The sequence below is a fragment of the Peromyscus californicus genome, unplaced genomic scaffold (assembly GCF_007827085.1).
Source record: "Peromyscus californicus insignis strain IS unplaced genomic scaffold, ASM782708v3 Scaffold_10__1_contigs__length_136768540, whole genome shotgun sequence".
NCBI classification, from domain to species: Eukaryota; Metazoa; Chordata; class Mammalia; order Rodentia; family Cricetidae; genus Peromyscus; species Peromyscus californicus.
This window is the reverse complement of record NW_026294391.1, coordinates 110,872,350-110,887,604: the sequence shown is the minus strand read 5'-3', so window position 1 is coordinate 110,887,604 and position 15,255 is coordinate 110,872,350. Positions and strand designations below refer to the sequence as shown.

At 36.9% G+C, this 15,255-nt stretch overlaps 1 protein-coding gene across 4 annotated transcripts in view; it reads left to right on the top strand.

Moving 5' to 3' along the window:
- Positions 1-15,255, top strand: part of Znf280c (zinc finger protein 280C) — a 64,730-nt gene that overhangs the window by 41,865 nt on the left and 7,610 nt on the right. For all 4 annotated transcript variants that reach the window (XM_052739103.1, XM_052739075.1, XM_052739082.1 and 1 more), the window contains 6 exons: positions 902-1,059; positions 1,238-1,338; positions 2,189-2,335; positions 8,742-8,873; positions 12,434-12,744; positions 14,251-14,388. In XM_052739103.1, coding sequence (XP_052595063.1) covers positions 902-1,059; positions 1,238-1,338; positions 2,189-2,335; positions 8,742-8,873; positions 12,434-12,744; positions 14,251-14,388 — 987 coding nt within the window. The remainder of the gene's footprint in view (positions 1-901; positions 1,060-1,237; positions 1,339-2,188; positions 2,336-8,741; positions 8,874-12,433; positions 12,745-14,250; positions 14,389-15,255) is intronic.

Below are 15,255 nucleotides of genomic sequence, written 5' to 3'. Positions count from 1 at the left end.
AGAAAGGAAGCTTGCAATTTTATTTTTACCAACAATAGCTATAAATCTGAAATGATGATAATTATAGCAAATTAGTGGTATTTAGTATTGAACATATTACTGGATTATTTTTAAAACAGAAATGGAAAAGATGTTTAAAGAACTCCTTAATGAAGTTAACATTTGTTTTAGGCAGAGTCTTAGACTGGCCTCCAACTGACTGAGTAGTAGAGAATAACCTTGACATTATGATCCTCCTGTTTCCACCTCCCAAGTGTTGGGAATAAATGTACAACTTTTGATTGGTGATAGAATCTGCTGTGTTTCCCAGATGAGCTGTAAACTCATAACCTCAAATAAATCCTGCTTTCTCAATATCCGTTAGTTCTGTAGACACAGGATGCCAAGCTAAAGTATTGTCTTAGTTACTTTTCTTTTGCCATGACAAAATACCATGACCAAGACAACTTATATAAGAAAGCATTTAATTTGGGGCTGATATTTACAGAGGCTAATAGAGTCCATGACGGTCACGGCATGGAGCCTGGCAGTAGACAGGTTGGCGTGCAATAGCTGAGCGCTTACATGTTGAGACAACATCACAAGGCAGAGAGAGGCAGAAAGACAACCTCCAAGACCATCCCCAGTGACACACCTCCTCCAACAAAGCCACACCCAATCCTTCCCAAACAGTTCCTCCAACTAGGAACCAAGCATGCTAATATATAAGCCTATGGGGACCAATCTCATTCTAACCACACCACAAGTATACACTTTTCTAGGGGGATTTAAGGCCATAGAGATAATATTTTGAATTGCAGTCATGCAACTACATTTTAAAATTTTACGATCAGATAATTATTTGTGAATCTTTTGTTGTTTTAAATCTTCATTTTTGCACCTGTTTTACTATCATTTATAGGTTCATGAACCACATGAAACACCACTTGGAACATGAAAAACAGAACAGTGAGTCCTGGGAAAGCCATACTACATGCCAGCACTGCTACAGGCAGTATCCCAACCCATTCCAGCTACAGTGCCACATTGAGAGTACGCACACTCCTCATGATTTTTCTAGTAAGTGACAGTTTTACCGAATTTGATTATCTGATTATGAGGGAACCTTAAGAACCACCCATTCCTATTACTATTATCATTAGTAGTGTTACCTTATTACTTTATGTATGGTTATACCAAATGAATCTTGTTTGCATATGCATCTGAAAAATGGTATAATATGTTTTTTCTCTTTCAGCTATTTGCAAAATCTGTGAATTGTCATTTGAAACAGAGCATATGCTTTTACAACATATGAAGGACACTCATAAACCCGGTGAAATGCCATATATTTGCCAGGTATACATGTTTATTATATACTTTGGTGTTTGTTCAGTGTCTGCATGCCATGAAATAGTATTGTTTCTTTTGATTTCTGAAGCATTTAAATAAAATTAGTTAGTATACTAAAATTGAAAAGCCTCTGTGTTTAGTGAAATTTCCCTTTGGTTGAACTCATGCATTGTATACGAAGTGTAATGAGCTAGATTCGGCCTTCCTGGCCACAGTTCTCTGACTACTGTCATAGACAATTGTCCAACTGGAGAAAGAAAGATGGGCTTATCATATAGGGAAGAATATAGATGTTTTGGGGAAACAGGAAATATTAGTGAACCTAAATAAATATTTTTTGACCAGTGTTTTTCTAGAGTTTGAAGTGACTCCCAGTATTAAGAAAGCAACATAAGCCGGGTGGTGGTGGCGCACGCCTTTAATCCCAGCACTCGGGAGGCAGAGCCAGGCGGATCTCTGTGAGTTCGAGGCCAGCCTGGTCTACAGAGAGAGTTCCAGGAAAGGCGCAAAGCTACACAGAGAAACCCTGTCTCGAAAAACCAAAAAAAAAAAAAAGAAGAAGAAGAAAGCAACATAAAAATAAACTGTCTCTGGCTTAACCTTTAAAATCCAAATAAAAAAATACTGTTTTATGTAGCAGTAAAAAGCATAGAATAAGAGGTGTCAGTGCTTGAAAATTTTAAGTCAATGTAAGGGGTGATAGATATGAAAAGAGAAATAAAGTCTAGCTCTAGTTTGAAATATCCCTAGTGCAGGATGTTTTTCTAAACCAATGATATATCACTACTCATTTGATGTAAATTATATGCAAATCTTAAAGTTTGATGTTCAACTTCAACTTTATTTATTTTTCTAGGTTTGCCAATTTAGATCGTCAATATTTTCTGATGTAGAAACTCACTTTAGATCATCCCACGAAAACACTAAGAACTTGCTATGTCCATTTTGTCTCAAAGTTAGTAGAATGGCAACCCCTTATATGAATCATTACATGAAACATCAGGTGAGATTTATACTTTATTTTTTCATATTGTTTTATTGAAAAGATATACATACTTAGAACATTAATTAAATTTATTCCAAGGAAAGAAAACTGTTCCAAATGACATGTTTAATTAACAGTTTATGCTGATTTATGAAACATCTACTTTTTCTTTTCTTTCCTGCTTTCAGGTAATACTGAGGTCCATAACCAGTGAACTTTCTGAAAGATATCACTAGAAATAGAATAGAGGGAAAAGGGGTAAATGAGTGGAATGTGTAAGCTGCATGTTTTGGCATCCAAGATTGGTAGGCATCGTGTCTTGTAGATAATTTTGAAGAGCAGAGGAAAGGATTTGAACTGAAAAAACTAAGATTTAAGATTCATAACCTTGTGATTTTCTTTTTCTTCAAATTTTTTCACTTGCTAGTCCATTTTGTTGTTTTGTTATGAGAAGACAGTATTTGTCATCAGTGACCCAGGACGGTTTCTAATAGTAGCTGCTGAAAGAGGAACAACTGTGACTCTTACTAGCAGATTTGTAAACAGTCAGGGGACAGGACTGTTCTTCTGTTGTAACTTGCTTCCCATTTATATATATATATAACAGTTCTACTAAGATCCCAGTATCAGTGCTTACACCTTTCTCTTGAGTTTTGATTTTGTAATCACGTAGTCTTTTTTGAAATCATTAGCCTGGACTTTGGCTGAAAGCTTTAATGAATCTGTGAGCCTATTATATGCTTGACAGAGCAACAACCAATACGTTGATTTATTGCCCACGTAGTAAACTTTCGCTTCTCGCTGATTGGCTCACTGTGTTTTCTTGTCCATTGTGTTGTCATTGCCAGTTTACTCAGCACCACTGCTTAGTATGACTTTGGTTCCGGTTGTTAGATAACCATGCGTTTAACTTCTTGTTAACGGGAAAACAATCACCTTTCACCCTTAAAAAGTTCTGACAAATCAATGTCTGCCTACCTTCCTTTTTTCTCTCTACCCCTCCCTCCTTCCCTCCCTCCCTCCCCTTCTCTTCCTCTCTCTTGCTCTTTTGATGGTAACTCACTGTTTAGCCCTGGCTGGCCTGGAACTCTGTGTAGACCACACTGGCCTCAAATTCAGAGAGCCACCTGCTTCTACCTCTGCCTCCCAAACACTAGGAAATAAAGATATGTTCCACCACACCCCGCAACAAAATCTAGTAAAGAATTTCCCTAAGACAGTTCTCTTTCAAATACTTTCTGATAAAAGAAATGACTGGAGTTTTAAAATTCAGAATTTAGGTGTGTGTGTGTGTGTGTGTGTGTGTGTGTGTGTGTGTGTGTGTGTGTGTGTGACAGGATCTCTGTATATAGTCCTAACTGTCCTGGAACTTACTATGCAAACCAGGCTGTCATTGAGCTCACAGAGATCCTTCTGCTTCTGCCTCCTGAATGCTGAGATTAAAGGCATGTGCCACCATGACTAGCCTAAATTTTTTTTGCTTATATATATATATTTTTTTCAGAGCTGAGGACCGAACCCAGGGCCTTGCGCTTCCTAGGCAAGCGCTCTACCACTGAGCTAATTCCCCAACCCCTTGCTTATATTTATAAAGAGAAAAATTTAAAGAACGTATTTTTTATTTTATTTAACTGGGTCACATAAAGTTACTTTCATGCAAGTCTATAATGTACTTTAAACAAAACTGGGAGTATAGCAGCTTCTGATTCTCATAAGTAATTCCACTGAATCAGCAAACCTGGGGTATTCATGGGGATCATTGACGTACTATGAGTACTCTCTTAGTCTGTTCAGGCATCTGTAACACACTATCATAAACTGGCTCAAATAATAAATAATTATTTCTCACGGTTCTAGAGAATGGAAAGTCTGAAATCAAGGCAAATCAAGGCACCAGCAGAATTGGGTCTGGAAAGGGCCTGCTTCTCATCGTGTCCTCATATGGCAGAAGGGACAAAAGACTTCTCTTTTGTAAGGACACTATCCCACTTATGAGGACTTTGCCTCCATGATCTAATAACCTTCCGAACACTCTGCCTCCCAGTGACATTGCATTGGCTCTCAGTCCATTCATTAAATTAAGAGTACCTAAGACATAAACATTCTTTAGGAAAGAGAAAAAAATAATTTCATAAGGCTTATCATGTATTTCTCAGGTATTTTCAGTTTGAGTAATTATTCACAAAAGACCAAAAAGCCAGAGCTGAGGAGTTTTGGTCTTGTAATGGAAATTACATTATTAACACACTAATAATTATTGAATTTGTACTTTGTTATTATTTTTGAAGATTTTGGAAATAGTACAGTTTATGTAATGTTTTAAAAATATTAAAGTTTTTAGATATGCTAAATATTTGTATTAACTTCTTAGTAGTAAAAGTAATTACCAACTGTTAATCACTTGCCTTATGACAAATAGTGATGCTTTTATGTTCATTATTTTAACATATTAAAATTAAGTGGGTATGTGATTATTTCCATTTTATAGAAGGGAAAACAAATCTTTTTTTTTTTTTTTTTTTTTGGTTTTTCGAGACAGGGTTTCTCTGTGTAGCTTTGCGCCTTTCCTGGAACTCGCTTTGGAGACCAGGCTGGCCTCGAACTCACAGAGATCCGCCTGGCTCTGCCTCCCGAGTGCTGGGATTAAAGGCGTGCGCCACCACCGCCTGGCGAAAACAAATCTTTATAGCAAATAATTTGACCAATATCATAGTCTCCAACAAATGACCGGTAAAAATTGATTCAGAGCCTAATCTTTTACCATTGACTCAAAATCCACAATGGTAGGTGGAAAGGCAGGAATTACAGATAGTTAATATTACCCCTGAAAATCCTTCAAATCCATCAAAGAGTATAGTATGCTTGTCAAAAATTTCAATGCAGGAACCTTTTTGTTTTTCTTTTTTTTTAAAACCTTTGGAACAAATCACTGTTTCTTTGGTTGAACATCATGTTATTTCTGTATCCTTATCAACCTTAGTGCCTTGCAACATACATACACAAGACAGACATTCAAATTTTAAGTTTAGTTAATTTGCATATTAGATTAATATCTCCAACACAAGCCTCTAGGAAAATGTTCTTTGAATGGAATAGCAGACATTTTAAACTCATTGTGCTCAGTGCTTATGTTTATTCTTCCGTTCTCTTGCTGCCTGACTTGCTATTTATTTAACAAATAATTTATAGTGTATAAATTTTGGGATACAGAAGTAAGAAAAGCAACCTTTGCTGTCTGGAATTTTCATTATAATGGAGAAAGGTGTATGTGAAATTACATACATACCAGTTAGTAGTAAATACAGTGGGAAGAAAATATAGGTAGGTGGATTGGGACTTCTAGATCTTTGGTGAAGGGGTAGCTTCTCTTTTTTACATGAGTTGGTCAAAGAAGACCTCTCCAAAGGGGATAAGAGAATATTCTAAACACTGGGACCATTTTTAAGTAGGTTAGATAGTGAGGTGAGCATATATTTGGGGTATTGAAGGAATAGCAAGGATGTTAATATGACTGGAGGACAGTAAAGAAGCAGTAAGGCCAGGTGGTGGTGGCACACACCTTTAATTCCAGCACTTGGGAGACAGAGACTGGCAGATCTCTGTGAGTTCAAGGCCAGCCTGGTGTATAAAGCTAGTTCCAGGACAGCCAGGGCTACACAGAGAAACCCTGTCTCAAGAAGAAAAGAAAGAAAGAAAAGAAAAAACAGTAGTAAGGAAAGTAGTAGCTGAGGTTTTGGTAATGGAAGATGGAAGGCAAAGCCGATGGAGTAAGGCCTTGTACACCAGAGTCAGGATTCCTGAGTGTAATGGAAAGCCACCAGAGGGTTTCAGCAACTGAGAAATGTATAATGTGTTTAAGATCACCCAGCAGCTATGGAAAGGAATGACCATACTAGGGGTTAAAGGATAGAAACAGGGAGAAGATAGAAACCTGTTTCAAAGTTCACATTTATACTAGTATGGATGGTAGCAGTGGTTGGAGGTAATGAAAAATAGAAAGAGAAATGTTTTAAATATATTGCTAATAACTTATTATAGGTTGTATTAATGTGTAAGAAAGAGAAGCGTTAAAAGTGACCAGGTCTGGTTTTTTTTTGTTATGAGATGCAAGAATGGAATTTTCATGTACTGAAATATTAGAAAAATATGGAAGAAATAGATTCTTAAATGTATATAATTTTTTGAAATTATTATATTATTTCCCCCTTTTTTCCTCCCTCCAACCTCTCCCTTACCCCTTCTCTTCTTGCTCTCTCTCAAATTCATATCCTGTTTTTCTTTACTTGTTAAACACACAAACACACACATACAGACCCCTAAATATATAACCTTCTCAGTCCATGTCATGTTAACTCTATGTATATGATCTAGGACTGACCATGAGGTACTGGATAACCAATTTGGGGCCATTTCATGATACTTTTACATGGAAGCATGTAGTTCTGTGTTCCATTCTGGACATGAAGTAGAAGTTGCTATTTCCTAGAGAATATGTAAATTTGCATCAGTGACATATAAGAGATTCAGATTCCAGTTATTCGTGACATCACTGAATATTATCTAAAACAGTAAAACAGACACTTTACATTTATGTTGTATATCAGTCTGCATATCATGAAGAACTTTTATCTGCCATTTGCCTGCTGCACATCAGTAACTGCTAGATACTTTTGTGTATATATATAGTACCTTGTTTTGGTTTTCCTCCATGATTATTTATTTACAAAGAAATACTTATGTGCTTGTGGACATACAGATTTATAAAAAAAATGACTATTTTGCATTTATTTTGCTTAAGATTTATATATAAATATAAGGTATGTGTAATCAGTGAGAATATGTACATAAATATTGCAATTAACAGATAAAGAACACTAACTGGCTATAAACAAGTGACTTGATTTTTCTGGAGTTCTATTTGTATCAGCAAAGTAATAATATTTCTATTTGAAAAATCAAGTCAAAGGATTATCAAACAGTAAGTTGGAAAGAGTTATTTTATGCTTCCATATGCATGCAGCTCAACCTCATAATATCTAATGATGTGTGTCTATTTAAATTTATTTATTTATTTGTTTATTTATTTATTTATTTTGGTTTTTCGAGACAGTTTCTCTATGTAGCTTTGCGCCTTTCCTGGAACTCACTTGGTAGCCCAGGCTGGCCTCGAACTCACAGAGATCCGCCTGCCTCTGCCTCCTGAGTGCTGGGATTAAAGGCGTGCGCCACCACCGCCCAGCTAAATTTAGACCTACAAAAAATAAAATTACAAGATTATCTTCTCCGTTGCACTTCTCCCGTTTAAAGCACTCACTGTCCATTTGTAAGTGGTCGATTTCACAATGGATAATGCAACTGTAGAAAGTTTTTTTACATAGAACTGCCATTTAGAACTATATTGCATAACTTTCTTCAGAGTTTCTGGTTAGATTTTTTTTTTCATTTTTTGTTTTATTTGTTTGGTTGGTTGGTTGGCTGGTAAGTGTTTGCTTGCTTGCTTGTTTGTTTGTTTGTTTGAGACAGGGTCTCACTGTGTAGCCCTGGCTGGCCTGGAACTTGCTATGTAGACCAGACTGACCTCGAATTCGCGGAGATCCACCTGCCTCTGCCTTCAGAGGGCTGTGATTAAAAGCATGCGCCACAATTCCCAGCTAGACTTTTTGGTTTTAAAAGTTAATTTTCTTTTACCAACTTGTGAAATGAATGGAGATAGCAATAAAGAATTTACTTTTTCTAAGGATAAAAATAAAATGTAATTCATTTTTGTAATTTTGCATGTTTGAATACTTCATACATCAAACTTATAATCAGAAGTGCCTTTATACCACAATAGATGTAGAATTTTTCCCAGTAGATTCTAGTTGATATAAGTTCGTGTTGAGTACTTTGTATCATAACAAATACTTTTGAAATTCAAAGACATCCTTTTTTTAAAAAAAATGGAATAAAGTGCTTACCTAGTCTACATGAAATCCTAGAATTCATCTTCAGTATTTCACAAACAAATGAATGATGAATGAATGAATGAATGAATGAATGAATGAATGAATGGCTCTGTATAGCCCAGTGGTAGCATAAGAGCTTGACTATAATCCCTAGCACCAAAAAGAAAAAGAAAGAATATTATAGCATTATTTATGATGGGAGATGGTAAAATAGTCACTTTTTAAAATTATAGAGATGTTAGTCAAAGAGAAATTTCAGGTCTCAGGGTTTATGATTGGCAGTTGTTAGTGTCTCTAGAATATGGTGGTGCATAGCTATAATCCTAATGCTTGGGAAGCTGAAACAGGTGGATCACAAGAGACCGACAAGGTGTACCACATACAGAGTTTCAAGGGTAGCTGGGGCTGGATAGTGAGACCCTTTCTCATAAAAGAAAAGAAACATATTTTAATATCATTCTAATAATTTTTATAAACAGAATAAAGGAATTCATCGTTGCCCAAAATGCAGACTACAATTTTTGACCTGCAAGGAAAAAACAGATCATAAGTTAGAACATCGTACATTTATAAAGCCTAAAGAACTAGAAGGATTGCCTCCTGGAACAAAAGTGAGTATTAGATGTGTTGTATTTTAGCATTTTGTCTAATAAACTCCTCGGCTGGGTATGGTGGTGGATGCTTTGAATCCTAGCACACAGTAGGCAGAAGAAGGTGGGTTCTCTGAGTTCAAAGATAGCCTGATCTACAGAGTGAGTTCCAGAACAGCATGACTCTGTCTCCAAAAAAAAAAAAAAAGAAAGGAAAAGAAAGAAAAAGAAACCCCTGTCTGGTCTTATCTATTGAATATAATATATAAATTTACCTAACTTTATTAAGAACTAAAGTTAAGGTTTTATTATTCTTTTTAATTTGTGTGTGTATATATGTATGCTATATGTTAAGAACTAAAGTTACTGTTTTATTACTCTCTTTTAAAGTGTGTGGGGTGTGTGTGTGTGTGTGTGTGTGTGTGTGTGTGTGTGTGTGTGTGTGTGTTATGTGTTATATTAGTACCTGGAGAAGCCAGTGTGTGTGTGTGTGTGTGTGTGTGTGTGTGTTATGTGTTATATTAGTACCTGGAGAAGCCAGATAAGAGCATCAGATACCCTGGGGTTACAAGTAGTTGTAAGCCCCATCCTACATGGATTCTGGAAACCAAACTCAGGGCCTCTGCAAAAGCATCAATTGTTCTTAACTGCTGACCCTTCTATCTCTTCAGCCAGGTTTCGTTATTCTTATGCTTGAAAAGTAAAACTTTTGACTGTTGTTTGAGTTGATTGACAGATGCCTTGTTGAAGTGACATCCTTTTTAGAGTCATTGTAGGATGAGTCCCTAAGTTGTTTTAGTATTCTGTAGGCTGTTTTTCTAATCTATTACATGCCTCCACTGCTAGACTACAAAGTATTTGAGACTGGGAATCATGTTTAATTTATCTTTGTGTTCTGAGCATCTATCATAGTGCCTTGAATGTTATGGATGTGTTGAGGTTGATGTCACTGAATCTACTTTCAGAGAAACAAGTTCTTTTACTGGATAACATTACTGTTTTTACTGGATAAGCACACATTTGACTATAAGTTTCATTTTCTGTGTTTGCCATGTTTTTTCTCTGACTTCTTTATATAAAGTTTGCTCCTGAATATTTGGTCCAGCAGATGGATGAATAATCCAAAATTATATTGTTCCCAAGCTTTCATATTTGGCTTTTAGCACATACTTTTGTGAGTATATCTGCTATTAGAATTACCTAAAATCAGATTACCTAAATTAATATAGAGCAATTGCCGTGAACATCTAGAGTAAGAAAAGCATTCCAGTGTAACTTCTTGCAATCCATTTATCCCATGTTGAGACTAGACATAGAGAAAACTAATGTGAACATTGCAAACCTCTCATATTTTCCATATTGTAATACAGTGATAGTAATAATATCGATAAAATCCATGTCTTTTTTAATATCTTCTAATTTATCCAGTCAGCCATCCAACAAGACAGGAGGGTTAGCGAGTATTGTCCCTGTATTTAGATAAAGGAACTTAGATGGAATTAATTCTTTATTTAAAATCACAGGGAGGGGGCTGGAAAATGCATTTCTTTAGATACTCATATAGTTTACACTAACTTCTAATTATCCATTAATATCTGTGTTTACATATAAATGTTGCCAATATAAAACAATAGCAAATAAACATCCAACTAAATTTCATTTAACTGATAAGACCATTTAAAATATATGGAAAATGGGGCCAGTGAGTAAAGGTACTTGCCACCCAACAATGCAAGTCTGATGACCTGATTTCAATTCAAGGAACCCATATAAACAGAAGAGAGAATCAATTCCAGAGTTATTCTTTGACCTCTACATGTGCACCAAGTATGCACACACACACACACACACACACACACACACACACACACACACACACACAAATAAACTACAAAAAATAGAGTAAATGGAAAATATATCTAATTGTACCGTGTGTTTACTACTTTAAATAAATGATATTTGACTTTTTGAATTATACTGGTTTTTGTAACAGCTTATTTAGAATATAATTCACGTACCAGACATTTTTCCATTTAAAGTGCTCAGTTCAGTGGTTTTATGAACATATTCAGAGTTGTGGAAACATCATCTTATGCAATTTTAGACCATTTGCATTATCAGTGAAAGGAACTCTACGTCCATTAACAGTGACTGTATTATAGCACCACTCAATTATAGCAAGCTTTAGTCTCTTCCCTATGAATTTTTCCAGTTTGAAAATTCCATGTAAAGGAAATCCTACAACAGATAGTCTTTGAGGATTTCTTTTATTTGGCATAATGTTTTCTAGGCTCATCCATCTTGTAGCATGTTTCAGTGCTTCATTCCTTTCATAACCGAACATATTCCATTGTGTGTGTATATTTTCATTCATCAGTTGGTGGCATTTGATTTTTTTAGGCTGTGACAATGATACCATAAATATTTTTGTAAAAGTTTTTGTGTAAGCATATGTTTTCATTTTTCTTGGGAATGTACCTAGGAGTAGAATTGTGAGCTTCTTTGCTAACACTTATATTTAGTGTTTATATCTTCTTTGAAAAGATGCCTTCTTGTCTATTTTGTTGTTTGCTTATGCTTTTGATGGCATATTTAAGAAGTCATTTCCTGCAGGCCTGGTGGTGCCTTCAGTCCCAACACACATGGGAGGCAGGTGGATCTCTGTGAGTGTCCAGCTTGGTCTCTATAGTAAGTTCCAGGACAGCCAGTGCTACATAGAGAGACCCTCTCTCTCTCAAAAAAAAAGTAGAAGTCATTGACTAACCCTCATGGTATGAGAATTTATTTCCATATTTTCTTCTGAGAGTTTTATAATTTTAACACTTGAGAGTTAATCCTTGATATATGTTAATTTTTGTGTTGAATATGAAGTAAGATTTCTAATTCATCCTTCTATATGTGGACGTCAGTCTTTACAGCACTGTTTAAATGTTGACAGAACTGTCATCCCTGCCTAAATTGTTTTGGCACTCTTGTAAAACCAAGTATTTGACCATAAGTGTGAGGGCTTGGGCTGGCTGGAGAGATGCCTCGGTGGGTAAAATACTTGTACAAATGGGAAAGCTGACGTTTTGGATCCCAAGCATCCCCATAGAAAAAAATCTGAGTAGGTGTGGTGGCCCAACTGTAGTCCCAGAATGTGGGAGGAAGAAACGGGGGATTCTGGGTGCAAGCTAGCTAGCTAGACTAGCCAAATCAGCAAGCTCTGTGTTCAAGCGAAAGGCCCTGCTTCAGTATATAAGGTGGAGAGCAATTGAGGAAGACACCTGGTATCAAACTTCAGGCCTCCACATACACACGTGTGCCCCCACATACATGACCACACTCACACATATTAGATAACTAAATGTGAGCCCTTATAGGCAGTGGTTTTTGTTTTATTTTTAAAGATTTATTTATTTATTATCTATACAGTGTTCTGTCTGCATGTATGCCTGCAGGCCAGAAGAGGGCACCAGATCTCATTACAGATGGTTGAGAGCAACCAGTGCTTTTACCGCTGAGGCATCTCTCCAGCCCCCAGGTGGTTTTTTAATGTCACTTTAATAATCTAAAAACACATCCTGCCTTTGTTTTCCTAGGTTACTATTCGAGCTTCATTTGGATCTGTTCAGTCAAGATCATCAACCCCACCTCCTAGTCCTATTCCAAGTACTTCTCTTCAAGTCTCATCTCCAACGTCTAAAAGTACAACTACTAAAAATAACACAAAAGTATCTGCAAATAAAAGTAAGATAAGTAAGGCTCAGACAGTTTTAAGCACGACGATAAGTAAACCCAATGCAAGTAAATCAGGTACAGGTGCAACTAAATCCAAAGCCAAGCCATCCTACAAGCAGAAGAAACAGCGCACCCGGAAAAACAAATTCAGTATAGCGTTGAAGAACTTGAGGTACTATCTCTATTCATTGTATGTGATACTAACTTAATCTCAAAAGTTAAATGTTTCTTTTAATGACTTACCATGTCACAGAACCTTGCACACTGAAAGGACAATTACTCTTCTACTATGAAGACTAAGCAGATAATAAAATGGTACTTTTTTACAACTACTGAGCAGAATTTGAACTGCTGTGTTTATTCTGTGATTTTAATCTTTTTCACTAGTCTTAAACTTCGTATTTTTACCTAATGACATTAAATTGCTTAACTAAGCCCCCCCCCCCTTTTTTTTGGTTTTTCGAGACAGGGTTTCTCTGTGTAACAGTCCTGGCTGTCCTGGAACTCGCTTTGTAGACCAGGCTGGCCTCGAACTCAGAGAGAGCCACCTGCCTCTGCCTCCCGAATGCTGGGATTAAAGGTGTATACCACCACACTGCTTAACTAGGCCTTTTTATTCTAGGGGAATATTTACATGTGTTAGATTTTTGCACTCGTTTTAGCTTATTGCTTCAAAGCAAATTTTCAAAATTTAAATATCTATTTTTTTAAATTCTTCTCTCATACAATATACCCCGACCACAGATTCTCCTCCCTCCTCTCCTCCCAGTTCTCTCCCCTCTCCCCCAAATCCACTGCTCCTCCATTTCCCTTCAGAAAAGAGCAGGCCACCCAGTGATACCAACTGAACATGGCATTACAAGATGCAGCAAAACTACTAGGCATAAACCCTCATATCAAGGCTGGATGAGGCAACCCTATAGGAGGAAAAGGGTCCCAAGAGCAGACAAAAGAGTCAGAGACAGCCCCCACTCACACTGCTTGGAGTCCCACAAAAAACTCTAGCTAAAGAACCACAGCATGTATGCAGAGGGCCTGACGCAGACCCATACAGGTTCAGTGATTGCCGCTTAAGTCTCTGTGAGCCCCTATGGGCCCTATTTAGTTGATTCTGTGGGCTGTGTTCTCCTGGAGTCCTCAACCCACCCCCCACCCCCGCTTCTACAATCCTTCCTCCCCTCTTCTGCAGGGTTCCCTGAGCTCCACCTAATGTTTGGTTGTGGGTCTCTGCATCTGCTCCCATCAGCTGCTGGAGGGATAACAGTGATAACAGTGGGGCCAGGCTCCGATCTATGAGTATAGCAGAATATCATTAGGAATCATTCCATTGACTTTTGTTTTGCTTTGTTTTGTTTTGGTCAGTCATGTTTGGTTCTACCTTAGATCTCTAAGCTGTCCACCTTCCAGTTCCTGGCCATCCAGGCAGTGTTGGTCATGGACTCCCTTTCATGGCTTTGGCCTCAAGTCAGACCAGTTATTGGTTAGCTACTCTCACAATATTTTACATGTGTTAGGCTCTTAACATCGTTTTAGCTTATTGCTTCAAAGCAAATTTTCAAAGTTTAAATATCTATTTGATAATCTTAAACATCTTCGTTTCAATTAAATAATTATTAATAAAGGTTTCCTTATTATTTTGTTGTATAACATATTTTTATTATTTTTTTGTCTCCATAAGATGTCACCAGGGAATTCACACGTGTATGGAGTGCCATTCCAAAATAAAAGATTTTTCAAGCCACTTTTCCACATACAAAAATTGTGATTTTTGCAAGTACATCACTAACTGTAACAAAGCCTTTACAAATCATATGAGGTAAGTTGAGCATGTAAGGTGCCAGTCAAAATTACCTTTCAGAGCTTGGGGTGTAACTTCCTGATATACCATTGCCTAGCATGTGTAAAGCCCCAGCACCAAAAGAAAAAAAATTGCCACCCATATTTGATGGCGAATGCCTGTAATCCCAGCATTTGTGAGGTGGAGGCAGAAGGATCCGGAATTCAAGCTTATTCCCAGCTATATATTAAGTTTAAAGGTAGCTTGGGCTTTCATGAGACCCTGTATCCAAAATTACTACCCTTTGAGGAGTTTGTTGTTTGTTTGTTTTAAAGACAAGTAAGTGTGTCTCATCATGGAAGTGTGAATCTAGAAATACAGAATGTCTAGGATCTTCCTTGTATGTTTTCAAATGTAATAATTCATAAAACCACTGCGACAGAAATTATAAAACCAGCTAAATTAATACAATTAGACTGATTTTATTAAATAAATGCATTTTTAAAACTTCTTTATTTCGTATTAGTATTCTGCCTGCTTGTGTATACATACACTGAGTAGGTACAGTGCCATAGAAACCAGAAAAGGGTGTCCGATTCCCAAGGGCTGGACTCAGAGATGCTGAGATGCCATGTGGGTGCTGGGAACTGCCTATCTCTGCCTCCTGAGGGCGAGATAGAATTCAACACATTTGTTACTACAGCTAGCTTTTCTTGAAAACGGTGATGCAAGATTGCTGTTATTTTCTCTCCATAGTAGGTCACTTTGAAGGACTTGCCCGCACGTTTTGACGACTTCAGCTTTTTCTTACCTCGGTATCGGCCTGGCCTCGGGGCACTTTAGCTTTAGTGTAGTACTTCATGTACACTTTTGACTTACAAAATATTACCTCATTATATGAAACAC